General features: G+C 39.3%; 1 protein-coding gene across 1 annotated transcript in view; it reads right to left on the bottom strand.

The window, feature by feature from the left end:
* Positions 1–18,351, bottom strand: part of LOC127419296 (plexin-A1-like) — a 304,625-nt gene that overhangs the window by 172,563 nt on the left and 113,711 nt on the right. The window contains exon 4 of the mRNA XM_051660595.1: positions 6,543–6,674. Coding sequence (XP_051516555.1) covers positions 6,543–6,674 — 132 coding nt within the window. The remainder of the gene's footprint in view (positions 1–6,542; positions 6,675–18,351) is intronic.

The following is an 18,351-nucleotide window of genomic DNA, read 5'->3' as shown; positions in this document are numbered from 1 at the left end:
GTGAGCTTGTAGTCCACCCCCTCAAACACAATAAAACCTGAGGAAAATACGTCACTCTTGCTAGAGACAGCAAAGGAGGCTTGTTAGCTGCGGCTGTTGACAAGAGAGATGGCGAGATGCCTCCGATTATGATAAACAGGGAAAAAGTGAATGTGGCGAGAGAAAAATTAATGAAAGAGCTTCAAGGAAGCCGGAGTGATCCAATCACAATCTATCTCCAGCGACTGCTGTCAGCTCTCAAAGAGCCGGCAATATCTCAGGGACCAAGCGAGGGGGAGCACCAGAAAACGAGAGAGAAAGAAAGAAAATGACCCCTGGGGGCAGCTCGCCCATTGACTCTTTCCTCCATAGGAGGAGGACTAAAAGAGAGGGAAGAAAATAAAGAGAAAAGATAGATGAAGGAAATAAGATAGAACAAATTGCTTCAAACCATTTAATTTCCATTTCTCTCTTTTGCTCAATCCTCTGGGTCTTTGGGTGCATCAACTGGAGAAAGAGAGAGAGAGAGAGAGAGAGAAGAGAGAGAGAGCTGGGAAACTCATACACCTCATCCTGTCCAAATCCAAACTCACTCCACTAGCACCACCAGAATGCAAGCAGGTGTACACATGATTCATTTTTACATATGCACTTAAAGACAACATGAAACAGCGTGTACAACACGTGTAACTTTTGTAATGTTTTTGAGTGAAACTGGGTAATGAATGGGAAATAATGTAGGGTTTTATCCATTTTAACTTTTGGATGAACTATCATTTAAAAAGAGTAAATAGCATCCATTTGTATTTTATGCTGCTTTCAAATCCCTTTAAAGGGATTGTTCACCCAAAAATGAAAATTCTCTCATCATTTACTCACCCTTATGCCAAAAAATAAATAAAATAACAAAATAAGGCCTGAAAACATCTGTGTAGCAAATAAGCGCCACCTAGAGGTAATGTGGTAGATATAATAAGAAGAATTTAAAAGTTTTTCATATAGCACTTAACTAGACAAGCCAGATATCAAATGAAAGCTCTCATTCTCAGGAATGAGACTATACCATTTATTTTATTGCCTACCGTTTGTCTAATACCACAGTTCTTTATATATATATATACACAGGTGCATCTCAATAAATTAGAATGTCGTGGAAAAGTTCATTTATTTCAGTAATTCAACTCAAATTGTGAAACTCGTGTATTAAATAAATTCAGTGCACACAGACTGAAGTAGTTTAAGTCTTTGGTTCTTTTAATTGTGATGATTTTGGCTCATATTTAACAAAAACCCACCAATTCACTATCTCAAAAAATTAGAATACATCATAAGACCAATAAAAAAAAAACATTTTTAGTGAATTGTTGGCCTTCTGGAAAGTATGTTCATTTACTGTATATGTACTCAATACTTGGTAGGGGCTCCTTTTGCTTTAATTACTGCCTCAATTCGGCGTGGCATGGAGGTGATCAGTTTGTGGCACTGCTGAGGTGGTATGGAAGCCCAGGTTCCTTTGACAGTGGCCTTCAGCTCCTCTGCATTTTTTGGTCTCTTGTTTCTCATTTTCCTCTTGACAATACCCCATAGATTCTCTATGGGGTTCAGGTCTGGTGAGTTTGCTGGCCAGTCAAGCACACCAACACCATGGTCATTTAACCAACTTTTGGTGCTTTTGGCAGTGTGGGCAGGTGCCAAATCCTGCTGGAAAATGAAATCAGCATCTTTAAAAAGCTGGTCAGCAGAAGGAAGCATGAAGTACTCCAAAATTTCTTGGTAAATGGGTGCAGTGACTTTGGTTTTCAAAAAACACAATGGACCAACACCAGCAGATGACATTGCACCCCAAATCATCACAGACTGTGGAAACTTAACACTGGACTTCAAGCAACTTGGGCTATGAGCTTCTCCACCCTTCCTCCAGACTCTAGGACCTTGGTTTCCAAATGAAATACAAAACTTGCTCTCATCTGAAAAGAGGACTTTGGACCACTGGGCAACAGTCCAGTTCTTCTTCTCCTTAGCCCAGGTAAGACGCCTCTGACATTGTCTGTGGTTCAGGAGTGCCTTAACAAGAGGAATACGACAACTGTAGCCAAATTCTTTGACATGTCTGTGTGTGGTGGCTCTTGATGCCTTGACCCCAGCCTCAGTCCATTCCTTGTGAAGTTCACCCAAATTTTTGAATCCATTTTGCTTGACAATCCTCATAAGGCTGCGGTTCTCTCGGTTGGTTGTGCATCTTTTTCTTCCACACTTTTTCCTTCCACTCAACTTTCTGTTAACATGCTTGGATACAGCACTCTTTGAACAGCCAGCTTCTTTGGCAATGAATGTTTGTGGCTTACCCTTCTTGTGAAGGGTGTCAATGATTGTCTTCTGGACAACTGTCAGATCAGCAGTCTTCCCCATGATTGTGTAGCCTAGTGAACCAAACCGAGAGACCATTTTGAAGGCTCAGGAAACCTTTGCAGGTGTTTTGAGTTGATTAGCTGATTGGCATGTCACCATATTCTAATTTTTTGAGATAGTGAATTGGTGGGTTTTTGTTAAATGTGAGCCAAAATCATCACAATTAAAAGAACCAAAGACTTAAACTACTTCAATCTGTGTACATTTAATTTATTTAATACACGAGTTTCACAATTTGAGTTGAATTACTGAAATAAATGAACTTTTCCACAACATTCTAATTTATTGAGATGCACCTGTATATATATATATATATATATATATATATATATATATATATATATATATATATATATATATCTTTTCTCCCCAATTTGGAATGCTCAATTCCCACTACTTAGTAGGTCCTCGTGGTGGCATGGTTACTCACCTCGATCCGGGTGTTGGATGACAAGACACAGTTGCCTCCGCTTCTGAGACAGTCAATCTGCGCATCTTATCACGTTGCTCATTGTGCATAACACTGCGGAGACTACCAGCATGTGGAGGCTCATGCTACTCTCCACGATCCACGCACAACTTACCACGCGCCCCACCAAGAGCGAGAATCACTAATCACGACCATGAGGAGGTTACCCCATGTGACTCTACCCTCCCTAGCAACCGGGCCAATTTGGTTGCTTAGGAGACCTGGCTGGATTCACTCAGCACACCCTGGATTCGAACTCACGACTCCAGGGGTGGTAGTCAGCGTCAATACTCGCTGAGCTACCCAGGCCCCCTAATACCACAGTTCTAAAGATTTTCAAAAGAATCACAAAGTGAAATATGATTTCTTTAAGACATCAAATACAAACATCTCTTTTATGTGCCGATAACCGCTGCTGTAAGCCCCAAGTAGCCACAAACTTGCCTTAGGCAGTTATCTGCTCTTACCTTAGGCAGTTTTCAAAATTTTTTACTTGTCCATAAGCTTGCTTGTGAGCATAATCCAATGTTATATCTTAGATGTCCAGAACAAAATAAATAAGACTTTTTGCAGGGAGATAGAGTGAACAGAACCAGAATTACATGCATACATATTTAGGGGGAATATATATATATATATATATTTTTTTTTTTTTTTTTTGCAATTAGTCCACAGTATGTATGAATGGTGAGCTTTTAAATTTGAGTGTGAAAAACTGCAAGTAGCAGCCCAAAAATGCACCAGAGTTTAAAGGGAGGAAGTTGTAGTTGGGATTGTATTGAAAGGAACAACACAAGCCAATAAAAAGAATCCTGAATGCGGATAACATTTAGATTCCCTGTCTCTTTTTTGTCTGTCTGTCTTTCCATGGCAATAATCAGACCCTAAGGGTTTTCTATTCTCACACACACGCTGACCACAGCAACACCACTCTCATCTCCATTACAATGGCACTCATCCTCCAGAGATAGAGAGAGAGAGAGAGAAAGAGAGAGAGAGAAAGATGCTCTTGCTATGTACAAACTTCCTGTCCAAGAAGCCCTTCCTCCCCCTCATTTGTATAATAGTTAAAAAAATAAAAAAATAAAAATTCCCTCCATAAAATGATTTTGCACATCCATTTACAGCCTCACTTAAATCAATATTAGTCCGAGCGCTGAGCGAATACACAGGGAGAATCTAAAGAACATTACCCTAATGCTCCTCTCTGGTACGTTAATGTGTTGAAAGGTTATCAAGTCTGCCCCCTCTCAACATGCAATCTACAGACAGCCCGTTTACAAAAAAAACATCTATAGCAATTACAGAACATCTTTCTTCTTAAGATGTGGATACATTAAATATAATTATCTCCCATTGCTGATAGATCACAGTGTTGGTGCGGTGAAGGTATTTTGCATGTCTAGACAGATGTGTGTGTGTGTGTTTTTGTGTGTGTGGTTGGTACAGGAACCATTACGCTGAATAAATTCAAAGCAGAGGCAAAATCGGACAGTCCAGTTCCTTTGCACAAAGTTTAAAATAGCTGTCTTAAAGCCTTAAAGGGATAGCTCATGCAAAAAATTAAAATTCTTTCAACATTTACTCACCCTCATGAATCCCTGACATGTATGACTTTCTTCTGCTAAACACAAGCAAAGATTTTTAGAAGAATATCTTTGAAGCTCAAAAAAGCACTTAAAGGAAGAATATAAGCAATCCATACAACTTTAATGGTTAAATCCATGTCTTCAAAAGCAATATTATTGTCACATATTCCCTGTTTTTTGTATTGAATTTTATGTTGAAATTCTGGTTTAGTTCCCTGTTCCTGTTCCCTGTTAGTTTTGTAGTCCTTTGTAGTTTCTTTTCATGATTGGTTTTCCCCTGATTGTTTCCCCAGATGTTCCTTGTTCCCTTATTTTCCCTTGTGTATTTAAGCCCTTGTTTTCCCCTGGTTTCTTTGTCAGTCTTCATCTGTATTATGCTGTGCTTTGTTCCCTGTGTTTTGTTTCATTATGTTCTGAGTTACCTGGTTTGCCTTATTTTATTAAAAAGGCTGCATTTAAATCCTCATTCCTCTCCTGTCTCATCACAATTATAGGTGTGGGTGAGTCCTTTTTTTACTATAAATTCTCCTCCCTGCCCAGTAGGTGGTGATATGAACAAAGAATACAAATTGCCAAAACAAAAAAAGAAGAATGTGGAAGAGAAAATAGTAAAAAAAAGAACTTAAATATTGATCCTTGTCTAACCCACAATTACGTTGCTTCTAAAGACATGGATTTAACCACTGAAGTCATATGGATTACTTTTATGCTGCCTTTAAGTGCTTTTTTGAGCTTCAAATTTCTGGCCACCAACCTCATCCTGACTCTAAAAATTTCCCTCAGGTGAAATATCTGAAGAAATAAAATAAAAATAAAAAATAAAAAAACACATTATTCAGATGTTTGTAGGGATTCTGTCACATTTACTTCCACTTAATCTCTGACATTAAAAGACTAAATGCCTTGGACCTGGGTTTGATTGTGGTTTAAGGTCTTTTTCTGAGCTTGACGGTGTGGTGAGCTGCTCTAATCAGAAGCGGTGTGGGCCGGCAGAGAGTGAGTGGGGTTACAGTGATGAAGGAAATGCCCTTTAATGAGAGGAATACAGGAAGCACACCAATCAGCCCTTAGTGAGGAGAACACAAAAGTGCGAAGAAAAAGGTGAGAGCAAAACAAAGGAATGAGCGGGACGGAGGGAGAAAAAGAGAAGAGAGAGAATTCTCCAGCCCTCGGTCTGAGTGAAAAGTGGGGTGAGGGGATATGGATGCTTTCTTTTCCATCAGAAAAGATCAGAGAGGCCCTTCCTCAATTTTCTCTGATAAGTGGTGAATTACCAGAGGCGCATTTTGTGTGCGTGTGGAAAAGTGGGAAGGGGGCTGACACAATGTCTAATATCACATGCAGGCATTCAGAAGAGGTTCTGGTTCTCTCTTTTTCACACATGATTTCTCTCAGACACACACCAACAAATTCACCATGTGAATCACCATGAGAATAAAAATCAGCACATGGAAAAATGCACATACTGACACATTTAATTTCTTAGGTATATTGGAGCAGAATTTTTTACGTATATTCAAGGTGAAACCACCCCAAAAACTGTACACGAGAAACAGAAATTTCCATTTAAATTTTTTTTCCTCAGTGCATTGCCTGGGAATCTAACCCTCAACCTCAGTGCTACTTGTAGTTTTTATTCACAAAATAATGTGTTTAACAAATGTACTGACAGTTATACACTTACAATAGTACAACAACTACCCTACAGACTTCCATTGCAAGTGCATTTCTGTACATGAGTGGTTTTGTTTTGTTTGTACAAACAGAGGTACAAGTCACAATTATTTTCTGTGGTGATCAGCATCATGCCACAAATGCTGTCGATAGATTTTAATTTGTATTTAACTCTGAATATTCCTTTGAGATCCAGGAAACACTAATTTATGATCACAAAGTCTTCAAGGACCTCTCGTTAGGATAAGTGTGTAACTTGAATTGGACTTTCATTTATTGTGTTTCTTCTGTCTTTGGAGTCTATGGGGAATCAGGTGCGTGACCAAACCAAACTGAATGTCCGTAGGTCTCCTTTAGATCTTTCCAGACAAATAAAACATGTCGACCATCACTGTCAAACAGTATGCTCCCTAAAGTCTTACCTCTTTATCTGTGAGTGTGTAGATGTATTGGTGGTCAGGGCTGAAGAGCATGTCCCTCAGAATCGTGTTCCCTTCGCTCACCACCACATTCTCATACAGCAGTGCAGGCTGGCTAATAGAGTTCACCAAGATCTGAAACATACAAAGAAGGTACAGTACATGATTAATACCGGCAATGAAATAGTGTATGACATGGCAGGTTGAAGGAGAGACATCAAGAAGTCTGCTGAAATGGAGAGTAAATAAACAAATCTGAGATCTGTAAATCTGTATGCACCAGTAGTCAATATCCGCATGATTTATAAGGAGACAACATATGCCCCCGACCCAAACAGACACACTCACCAAAACACTCGTCCAAAGAACTTTTCCCTGACAAAAAAAATCCAGTTAATACAAGCTTCTGAAGATAGCTGGTTTTATATGCTTTCTAGTTGGTTATTAGACGGATTAGATGGCTTTAGCTTGTTGAAGCTATTCATTGATGGTCATTAGATGGTCCAAACTGGTTTAGATGGTTTTAGTTGTTCGAAGCTGGTCATTAGATGGTCCAAACTGGTTAAGATGGTTTTAGCTGGTCGAAGCTGGTCATTAATGGTCATTACATGGTCCAGACTGGTGTAGATTGTTTTATTTGGTCATAAATGGTCAGTAGATGGTTTAAGCTTGTCGAAGCTGTCATTAATTATCATTACATGGTCCAGACTGGTGAAGATGGTTTTAGCTGGTTATTAATATGCATTAAGATTGTCCAAACTGGTTTAGATGGTTGAAGCTAGTCATTAATGGTCATTAGATTGTCTAAACTGGTTTCAATTGTTTTAGCTGGTCAAAGCTGGTCACTAGTAGTCATTAAACCAGTTGGACCATCTTAGATGGTTTAAGCAGGTCGAAGCTGGTAATTAATGGTCATTAGATGGTCCAAACTGGTTTAGATGGTTGAAGGTGGTCATTAATTGTCATTAGACAGTCCAAACTAGTTTAGATTATTTAAGCAGGTTGAAGCTGGTAATTAATGGTCATTAGATGGTCCAAATTGGTTTAGATGGTTAAAGCTGGTCAAAGCTGGCTATGAATGGTCATTAGATGGTTCAATTTTGTTTAGATTGTTTTAGATCCTAAAAGCTGGTCATTAATGGTCATTAGATGGTCCAAATTGGTTTAGATTGTTTTAGATGGTTAGAGCAGGTCATTAATGGTCATTAGACAATCAAAACTAGTTCAGATTATTTAAGCAAGTCAAAGCTGCTTAATGGTCATTACATGGCTCAAATTAGTTTAGATGGTTAAAGCTGGCCATTAATAGTCATTAGATGGTCCAAACTATTTAGATGATTTAAGCAGGTCGAAGCTGGTTATGAATGGTCATTGTGTCTGTAAGGATGGAAGCCCTACACTGCTATTTTGAACCAATGATTGGAACAAAGAGCAGTTGAAGGACGGTGTGCTTTAAGTTATTTATCTGATTCCATTAAGATAAATCTGACTCCAATAAGATTCACTGTTAATAAAATATATTTGTATGAAGATAAATGCCTCGTAAGAAACTGTTAAAAAATATTTAATCGTACTTGATCGGTCAGATAGCATTAATGTGTGAAAATAGGGAGCCAGAGCCACTGTGATTAGCCAGGGAGAGGAAATACCTATCTCAGAGGTTCAGTGTTACAAATCATAAGGGCCTGAACGTAGAACGCAGAGGTTCAGAGTTAAGCTGTAAGAAATCTGAATGTATGCAGTCATTAACTCGCTACTACAGGGATTAATGAGTGAATCAAGATTTGAATCAACATAAGCTTACAAATATAGCCGCAAGTGGTGATTATCAGGGGCCAATCAAGTATGGCGAGATGCCCAAAATAATCTAATTTGACAGAAAAGATCCTGTGGATGCTGTGGACACAGCTATTTTGGTGTGACAATTCAACTGCTTTGAGCACAGTTGTAAAAAATATATATATATTTTTTAAGATATAGTGCCCCCTAGTTTAAAAAAATGAATGAAACTTGGCATGTTACCTCAGAGTGTTCTCTTGTCCATGTGTACACATTTTTGTTAAGTTTGAAAATTGCGCTCACAAGATACAGGCTAATTAGTCATTATAGGCCATGCCCCAAAACACATTTGTTTATATCTTTGGAACTATTTGACATATCAAAATTTTTGTCAGGAGGGTCTGAAGGTGATGTATACCAAGTTTCATGTGAATCGGACAAACAGTCTAGGACGAGTTCGGAAAAAGGTTTTAGATCATAGAAAACATTTGTTGCGGCAATGGAAATTCAAGTAACCATATGATTTAGGGACACTGGTGGATTCAGAAAAGCTTTAGAATTTTTCTAGCCTATACGGTTCTGGAGATATTAGCAAAAACATGAATTCGCTAATTATAGCGCCACCGTATGGCCGATTGCCACGAAATTTGTTATACCAATTCATGTAGACACCCTACTTGTGTATCGTAAATTTCATAAACATTGGCCCTTCCCAATATGAGTTATTAGGTCCTGAAATTTAGTCACCAAAGAAGATGCATATTTAATTTGAACTTTGTCACTCATACGGCTGCGAAGCTATGACAGTTTTTTTTTTTTTTTAGCACCTCCTAGTGGCAGAACTGTATGAAACTTTGTATTTATCTTTAAAATGTCCTGCTCACTATGTATACCAAGTTTGGTTACGTTTGAAGTTTGCATTGAGTAGATATTGATCAATTACTCAAATCGCGTTCAACCGAAGGAACTGTTTCACTAATATCTTTTTATATTTAACTTATTGAAATTCTTTGAACAACTTTTTGTTAGGGGGGTCTGTAGATTATGTATATCAAATTCCGTGCCAATCGGACAAACGGTCTAGGAGGAGTTTGAGTAGATTATTTTAAAAATTCAAAATGCCGGAAAAATTATAGACAAAAATTAAATCAGAGATTTATTTATTTGTAGGGCCTGACCCAAGGAATCAGAGGAAAAAATAATTTTAGCCCTCACAGTTGCGGAGATATGAGCCAAAACGTTAAATTGTTTATTATAACGCCACCAAGAGTCAGATGGGTGTGCGTGTACGCGCCTGAGTAGCGGTCAGGGTTTGGGACGATCCTGCCAAGTTTGGTGTCTCTAGGACTTACGGTCTTTGCTGCCCATTCGCTTTTAGGGCAGAAATAAAGAAAATCTTAATGGATACAATAGGGTTCCAGAACCTTCGGTGCTTGGCCCCCTAATAAGCATTCGCAAAGAAAGATTCTCAAAGTTTCATACAAACAAAGTAATTCAATCAACAACACAAATCTAAAATATAACAACAAGAGGGAGAAACATACCCAAAAATGAAATTATGCACCACGGCATGCCAGAGAGCTCAGTTACAAACATCTTCCCAGAAACCTTTAAGTTATCTTTCTTATACACTGAGCAAGAATTCGTTAACATTTCAAAGATAAGGCGATCAGAGTGGGGGGGTGATCACTGAGACAATGGAGATGAACTACGACTCGAAATGCAAATATTAGCACATTCACATTATGCAGAAGCAAATGGTCACAGGTCTGAATGGGGAGAGGCATATTACCATATTCCCCAAAACCTATGAGCAAGTGAAAATCTTCAAATAGTGTTACAGAATGTCCAAACATTTCCATATACATCACCACATTTCTATTCAGCTTGTATGCTGTTAAATGAGACCAAACACGATAGGTTTTTCAGTCGGGACACAGAAGTAGTGTTACATTGAGTACAGTGGCAAAGGTTAGTCCTGTAGCCACATGGTCACAGCTTTCACAGGGGATTGGCGGTAGGAGTGACCCTATCCGCTCTGCCAAATTGGATTATCCTGTGTTGATAACAGGAGGTGCTACAGTCCTTAATATGCATATGAAATGGTCTTTCGCACCAGTCTGGCACTACTTGTATGAAAAGAGTTTATCGTGACATTATGACGGCATTCTGTGATGCGAGAGAGATAACTAATTTAACTACATCAAAATGCATAATCCAAAAGTTCACCATTTTGCTCAGCCTTACAGTCCAATTTGGTTTAGATTGTTTAAGATGGTTAAAGTTTGTCATTAATGGTCATTAGATGGTCCAAATTGGTTTAGATTGTTTTAGATGGTTAAAGCTAGTCATTAATGGTCATTAGATGGTCAAAACTAGTTTAGATTATTTAAGCAGGTCGAAGCTGGTAAATAATGGTCATTACATGGTCCAAACCAAATTAGTTTAGATGGTTAAAGCACTTCAAAGCTGGACATTAATGGTCATTAGATCATGGTCCAAACTAGTTTAGATGGATTAAGCAGGTTGAAGATAGTCATTAATGGTCATTAGAAGGTCCAAACTGGTTTAGAAGGTGAACTACCATTTGGAGAGGTCTTGCTCAACCTGCTTTGTTCTGGTACCAACTTGGCTAAGCAAATAAGGACCTGCTTGAGCTTGTTAACCATATTTCAAAACGCAGCTTGAATTGGTTGACCAATTGGACCACTCGAGGCTGGTATGACTTGGTTTATTCAGTAAGGTTATGTCAGCAACATAAAACAATATACTGTAGTTCCTTTTACGGACACATACAAAATATATAGCATATTATTAATGGTTTTAAAATGCTGGAGGCCAGGGGATTTATGCACTTTTTGTACAAGAACGAATGGTCTCTCAATATCCCTCACGGTCTGAAACTATGTGTTCAGGGGATGATGAGTTCCTCAGGGCCACATTTGGGCTCAATATTCTATTCCCTGTCTGCATCTTCACAGCAGTCAGTGCTTTTCCGCATTACATAATACAACCATTTAACTGCAGCCTTCACAATGATGCTTATATGAAAGAACATCAGCCTCAACCTTCGCTAAACAAATGGACCTTTCTGCTTTCTCAGGCCGTTCCCAAGCATCAACCAGAGCCATACCCTCCTTCTTTTAAGTCTACCTCCCTAGCCTTATTGATGCAGGGTCAGGGGAGTGTGACCCCTGCATCCCTTCGTGTTTCAGGGCCTAATGATGTGCTCGGTTTGGTGCCGTGTCCCACTGATTAATGACCATCCCCTTCTCCGAGTGCCATGGGAGCGAATTACCTGGGCCCTCTGACACCACCCCATTGCTAATGAAGAGAGAGCCTGCAGCACTAGATTACACCAGAGTAGCACAATACGACCCACTTACGAAACCTCAAGTGCTGGTAATGCTGTTTTGTTTCCCTCAAAGAGGTCTACATGGCCTATAGCCTATTTGGGTCAAACCCTGCAGCGGATCAAGAGAACTACTAAAATTACATCTACGAAATTCTGGAAATAGAGGTAGCAGTGAACTTAATCTGCAGTTCTTCAAGCAAAACTTAAAGCTGTGCAATATGACCTGATGTGAAATGGCACACTAAAGGAATAGTTCACCCTAAAATGAAAATTATGTCTTCATATACTCACCCACATGATTTTGGAAGCCTCTCACTGATTAGTTATTTATAGCAGAATGTCCAATTTGCTCTTTTTCATACAATGAAATTGAATGGTGACCATGGCTGTCGAGCAAGATTTTCAAGGCAATATTTTCCATTTGTTCCTCACACAAAGCTATAACGTGGCTTCAGAAGAATCGGAATACAGTGAATGACTCATATGGACTACTTTTTTGGTACTTCTTGTCCTTTCTGGAAGCCCCTGGTCACTATCTACTTTCATTGTAGGGAAGAAAGCAGTGTGGACATTCTTCAGAATGTTTGTTTTTCACAAAAGTAAGTAAATGATATGGGTTTGTATTTGGAAAAAATAAGATCTAGTAAATGATGACAGATTTTTCATTCTTAGGTGAACTAAAAAAATAATATAAACAAAAGGCACATGAGTCATTTACCCCAGTGGATAGCAGAGGGTAATGTGACTGCAAAGCAGTCTGGGAGTTAGAGTCTATTGTCTGTCTTTGTCTCCATCACTTCATTGAGCACTGCTCCCACGGGATGAGGCTCATTATGAAGTAGTGGCAGATAACAGCTCAAGGACTGCACATCCTCTCTGTCACCCAGTCCTTTTGGAACCCTTTCCAAGAGATGCCAAATTTCTGCAGTGGGACGCAAGCTGAGAGAAAGGAAGGATCTTTCCCTTTGTCCATGCAGTTTTACAAACAATGCGTGACAGTAAACAATGTTTTGATTTTTTGCCCTGCTTGCTTGTGTTGCAGTTTCCCCGTAGTATGAAACTTATGTGGTTGCTTACTTGCCCAACAAAAAGAGTCAACCGCAGAGTCTCGATGATATTCTGGTCCTTAGATATATATTTCAGGCCCCACCTTCAATGCAGTTCTAAGGAGATTTTTGTCTGTTTTATCTTTCACTGGGCAAACATCTTAAGTCTGATTGCTTAGAATAGTATATCACACTTTTCTTCAACAAGCTGCACGATTTGAGGTACCACTAAGGTCTATATCAAAATGAGCTGCAAGCCAAAGTTTAATACTTAAGGGTTTGTTAAAATCTCTAACGCTATGTAAGAGCAAAATTAATAGTGTTGCTTGCCTTAGAAATCACTACTAATAATTGTTCTTCAAGGCTGAGCAAAAGTCACCCATTTTCAGAGCTTTGCAGATAGACGTAATTATGCAATGACTCCTCAAATAGCAGATTCTTGGCAGATGGTCCACATTTTCCTTAACAGGAAAGAGGATGAGCAGCCAGAAAAATTGTCAGCATCTTTGGCCTCCCTGACTCACGTAGCCTCATTGAGGTGTCAGGAGAGATAGAATGGAGAACAAACAAAAAACAAATAAAATTCCCCATACAGGCTGCTGCAGAATCCAAACGAACTTTAACAAGGCTACCCGCCCCCCCCCCCGACCACACACACATTATTTGTACAATCAACGATCCCCGCCCAAAACCCAATCCACTGGTTGAGCATAAGTTGGAAAGTTTTACACTCTTTATGAAGTCACCCAACAAATGGCTTACTTATAGTTGTTTCTGCAATTATCTGCACTTTAACAAGGAAAACTAAAAACAGCCAAATATCCTATACAATGAGTTTTCTATGTGTTGCACTTGCTTCTTTCATACCAATACAAATGTAAAATCGCAAACCGTCATGTTAGATGAATATGATCAGTGCTTGCTCCTCACATTATCTCTCATGTTTATGGTCCAATTATGGCAGAATAATTTCTGTCCTCTTAGGACAGACGTAACTGCCTCTAGCCTCCTACTGTAGCCATTCCTCTCTGCGTATAATGAGCACATTGGGTAATAACCTGAAATAGAGACCTATAAATTAAGAAACAGAGCCCTGCAGTCTTCCTTAATGCTGGTATATGGATGAACAATAATTAAGGTGGACCATGGTTCATTGAAGGGTCAGTCTTGACGAGTTCAGAGCAAATTGAAACAGGTCTGGCCTTTTCAATCTTGTCAATATCTCCATAAAAAATGTCTGAATTTGTATGTGACCTCAAGACGTAAACAGTCGGGACAATTATAAACTGCACTAGATATTAAAGAGCCGGTGGCTCTATGTTATATAAGCCTTAAGGGGAAAAAAATAAGAGTATGGGTGTCTTTCGCAGGCTAGGAAATCTCATCTGAGATTTGGTCGAGTGACCAAATGCACTTATGCATTTACATGCAAAAGCTTCTTATATTGACTATTCTTAATAATTCGAAAAAAATGCATGGTCATGTAAAAGCAATATTTATAAAGTTTTCTTTCACCAATGTAATTATTTTTCTTGTTTTAAGCATAAAATTCACAAAATTTTGTTAGATTTTTCTGAAAACAAGTCTTATTATCTTATGCCATTTTGCTTCACAATTGACCCTTCGCTAAGCTCCGCCCACCTTGGTTACTGTTGCTCATTCTGACAAGCTCTCCAGAACTCCCTAATGGAATGAATGGGAGATTGCAGTGAAGACACAGTTTTTGGAAAAATATTTTCATAAACGGAATGGATAATATTTTTAAATGGGCTGGTATGAAGAGTGACATTGTAAAGCATACTTATCTTAAGTTTTTTGTAAATAAATTGTTAAATTACACAGTAATTTGATTTAAAACAGTGTGGGGGGGGGGGGGGGTGCATTCCTTTCCCCTTCAGTAGTGTTTGTGGGCCAGGACCCCCCCCCCCGCAACAGCGATCTCCCCATCTGTAGCGATCTCCGGGGGGTGGGGATGGTAGGACCAATCCTTGCCGGACCTGGTGCGACCGCCCTAAGAACGGCCAGGATTACTTCCATAGGCTATCATTGGAAAAGAGCAAACGCATGTCAGAGTAATGTTGGCGGAACAACAGTTGCTAAGACAGGATTGGTCAGAAGCGTTTTTAAGGTGGGGTTTAGCGAAGGATCAATTAAATGTATCTTGTATTATGAGTCTTCAGATAAAACAAGACAAAAATACTAAAAGAAAAATACTTTTAACAGTGTTTCGTTGGCGTATCTTCAGAATGAGCTGATTTTTTATAGGTATCAGTGAATTGTTTTGCATGTAAGTGCACTCGCTTACTGACAGGAGTTTTGCCACGAAACCCCAGCATTTCTCAGCCAGGAACTGTGGTGACCCATCAACTCTGTTGTTGAAAATCATTTTACTCTAGCATGGAAGGGGAGCAGAGACATTTGGCTAATTCAATCAAACAGGAGGGCACTTTCCAGATGAGCCTGAAACCAATTTCATTAGTGCCCTCTCAGCCACAGATAATGTGCCGGCCATGAGGTCGCTCTCTGACGTTTCGCGACTTGACATCAACATGGCGGAGAAGGATCAATAAAGGATGCTGAGTTGAAATGCAGTATTGAAAGCATGCAGGGTATTCCACATTGTGCAGATGATGTATCCTCCTTCTGGTAGAGGTATCAAGAGAGTTTGATCTCCTGGCCAAATATTCTCAATGGGTTTTTTGAGCTGCAATTAAATGCTCTAATATTGTAGAGTGAAATTATTTTCAAGCATTTTTCACAAATCTAGGAAAAAAAGTGTAATTGCTGAATGAGTTTGGATACATTTTATATATTAAATACCCCATGAAAATCATTTGACGAGCACAGTTTTTTTTCCTGTGTTGATGCATTGAACAAGGAAGTTTGGGCTGAACATAAAAAAGGACTCGTCCCTTTTTTGATAGCTGTTACAACTTAAGTTAATTTAGGTTTTAGTTACGTAACAGCCATGAATCATGGTTTGCTACTTGCTAATTGGTTGCAGGTCATTTTGGGGGAGGGACACATTCATTCTAGAGAGCACATGACCGGATAAAAATCTGTTCAGTGCAGCATAAGTCATCAATCTGTTTGCTGTTTTCCCAGAAGAGAAAGACTGCAAATTTAAAATGCTGCTGTCTGCTAAAAGTGAATTTTGGCAATGTTTAGGAGTACACTATCATATACATAAACTCCAAAGCTAGTACATTTGGACTAAAAAAACACAAAAAAAATATTTTCATGGAGTCTTTAAATTAGGTGTACCTCTACCGCTCACGATCAATGTACACCCTCATAATGTTCTTGTACCCTCCAAAGGTCTTGAGAACTTGGTTTTGCAGGAAGAGCCACTTAGCACGAGTGTCTCCAGCCTGTCTCTTTGACCCTTTTCTGGAGGGCATCCAAGGCGTCCCATGGCACCTGCTGACTTCACAGTCTGCGTCTTGCCGGCAAGAACAGAACCTGGTACACAGAAACTCATTGGGCTTGATCAGCGTGACAGATTACTTAGTGAAATTAATCATCTTTCTCTGCCATGCTGCTGCTGTCGCCGCAGGATGTGAGCCAAAAGCAGGCGTGGACAGACAGTCCCAGTGGGCATGATGATGGCATGCCACTGTGCAGCTCCCGGGGTCCCAGTGCCCACTCCCTGGTGGGCTCCGCCATTAAAGAACAGGGCTGGTTTTTTAAAATGCTTTTCAAGGTTGAATAAACCATCACTATAAAACCGCTCAGAAGTTAACTTTTTCTGCCACCAGACACAGTGGATGGTGATTGCCCATCTATCTACGTATCTATCTATCTATCTATCTATCTATCTATCTGTCCATCCGTCCGTCCGTCCATCCATCCACAGTATCTATCTATCCATCTACCTATCCATCCATTATAAACTGTATATCTTATGAGTATTATTTCCCACCTTGTCTATTATAATCCAGCTGGAGACACCACAGATCAATGTTGCATCTGTTCAGTCTTTCTGTCATAGTGCACTACATCGTATCTCAGCAACTATGTGATAAGGGAAGAGACGGTGAGCGTGAGAGAAAGGGGGAAAATAATAAAGGAAGAGAGGGAGTCAATGCTCAGTCCCCGGAGAGCGGCAGGCATGTCTCAGCCTCCACCCTTTTTAATCTTTCAGGCTCTCCATGAGTAGAGCATGTCCTCCTCCACTCACCCCCGCCACTGCTACAAACTCCACTTGCATGCTCTTGACATAACTAGGTCTCCATGTGAATAATAAAGCAGCTGCCAGATTCCCGCCTTTGATATGCAGCCCTTGAAGTAAAGATCTGCATCTGATTGAGCGCAATCACTGGCTAATTAATGAGATGGAAGTCCCACACTGGGCCTACACTGGCCCAACACGCTGCCACCACTGTCCGTCCCAGCTGGTCCCCAAAGAAGAACCCAGAAAACCAACCAAGCCTGGACGAAGAGACTTGAGGAGCACCCTTGGGACATGCAGACACAGCTTATGCACTGAAGAAAGCAAACAGGCTCAATATTGCAGATAACAATATGTATAACAAATAGGTTCTTTTGGCCATACGGAAGTATCGATGGAGAGAGATTTATGTTCTAATACTCTTTCTAAGTATTTATTTATTTATTTATTCCATTTTTATTGATAGAAACAGTACTAAAACCAGATTATGCACCATTTAGAATTTAACTGAGAATGTCTTTAAAATTTCAATTCATTTCCTGAATTTGAATCGAGTTGGTTACTAAATTGCAATTCAAATTTGAATTAAAGTAAGTAGATTTAAATCAGAATGATGTTCAAAGAAATCAATATACTTTCCATAATTTTTGTTTGTTTTTTTACCTACAAGTCTTCAAAATGGAGTTAAACAACATGAAGCAAGCTCACTAGATGGAAACCTTAAACAACATCTGTGAAGTTATCTGCTCTTGACAGTTTGTACAATTGTTCTTGTGTCAGACTGTATATAAAAGTCCACTTTTGTTTTTCATCAAATTGATGAAGAAGCTATTCTTAAAGGGATAGTTCACCCAAAAATTCATGTCATCATTTACTAATCATTTATTTATAATTTTCATTTTGTGTGAACTATTCCTTTAAATTCTTAAGCTTGGCCATGGCTTTAACAACAAAGACTTTTTTTATGTGAATAAGTCTGTATTTTCAGTGGATCTTCATACCCTCTTTAATAACCAAACCATTGCAAACAATCAGATGCTTTTACACAGAGCTAGACACACTAATTAAACTGTCCAGCTGTCCTAATTCTCTTCCTGGTAGATCTGGAGATGCAAAAACAACTCGTGTATTAGAGCCATCAAGTCAGAATCCAAAAGTCTCAAAGATACTTGGAGGACAGAACATCGAGGGAGAACTTTGTTGTGCTCTACAGACAAAATATACTCATCTTCCCAGATGGGTTTTTATGAGGAAAACAAGATCACCTCATGGGTACTGAGTACTAGGCAGGCTCTAAACCTGAAAGCTCTCTTGCAGTGGGAGTACGAGACAATCAGGAAGGTCTCAAGACAGTTGCCCCAAAGCTCCTGTTTTCACAACCCAAGTCAAAAACGTTTCATTATGACAGTTGGTGTAACAGATAGCAGCTCAGGCCCATTCCAGCTTGCCACTGCAACGGTT

This window comes from Myxocyprinus asiaticus, chromosome 28 (assembly GCF_019703515.2).
Source record: "Myxocyprinus asiaticus isolate MX2 ecotype Aquarium Trade chromosome 28, UBuf_Myxa_2, whole genome shotgun sequence".
Taxonomy (NCBI): Eukaryota; Metazoa; Chordata; class Actinopteri; order Cypriniformes; family Catostomidae; genus Myxocyprinus; species Myxocyprinus asiaticus.
The sequence above is the reverse complement of the archived record's forward strand: the minus strand, read 5'-3'. Positions and strand labels throughout refer to the sequence as shown.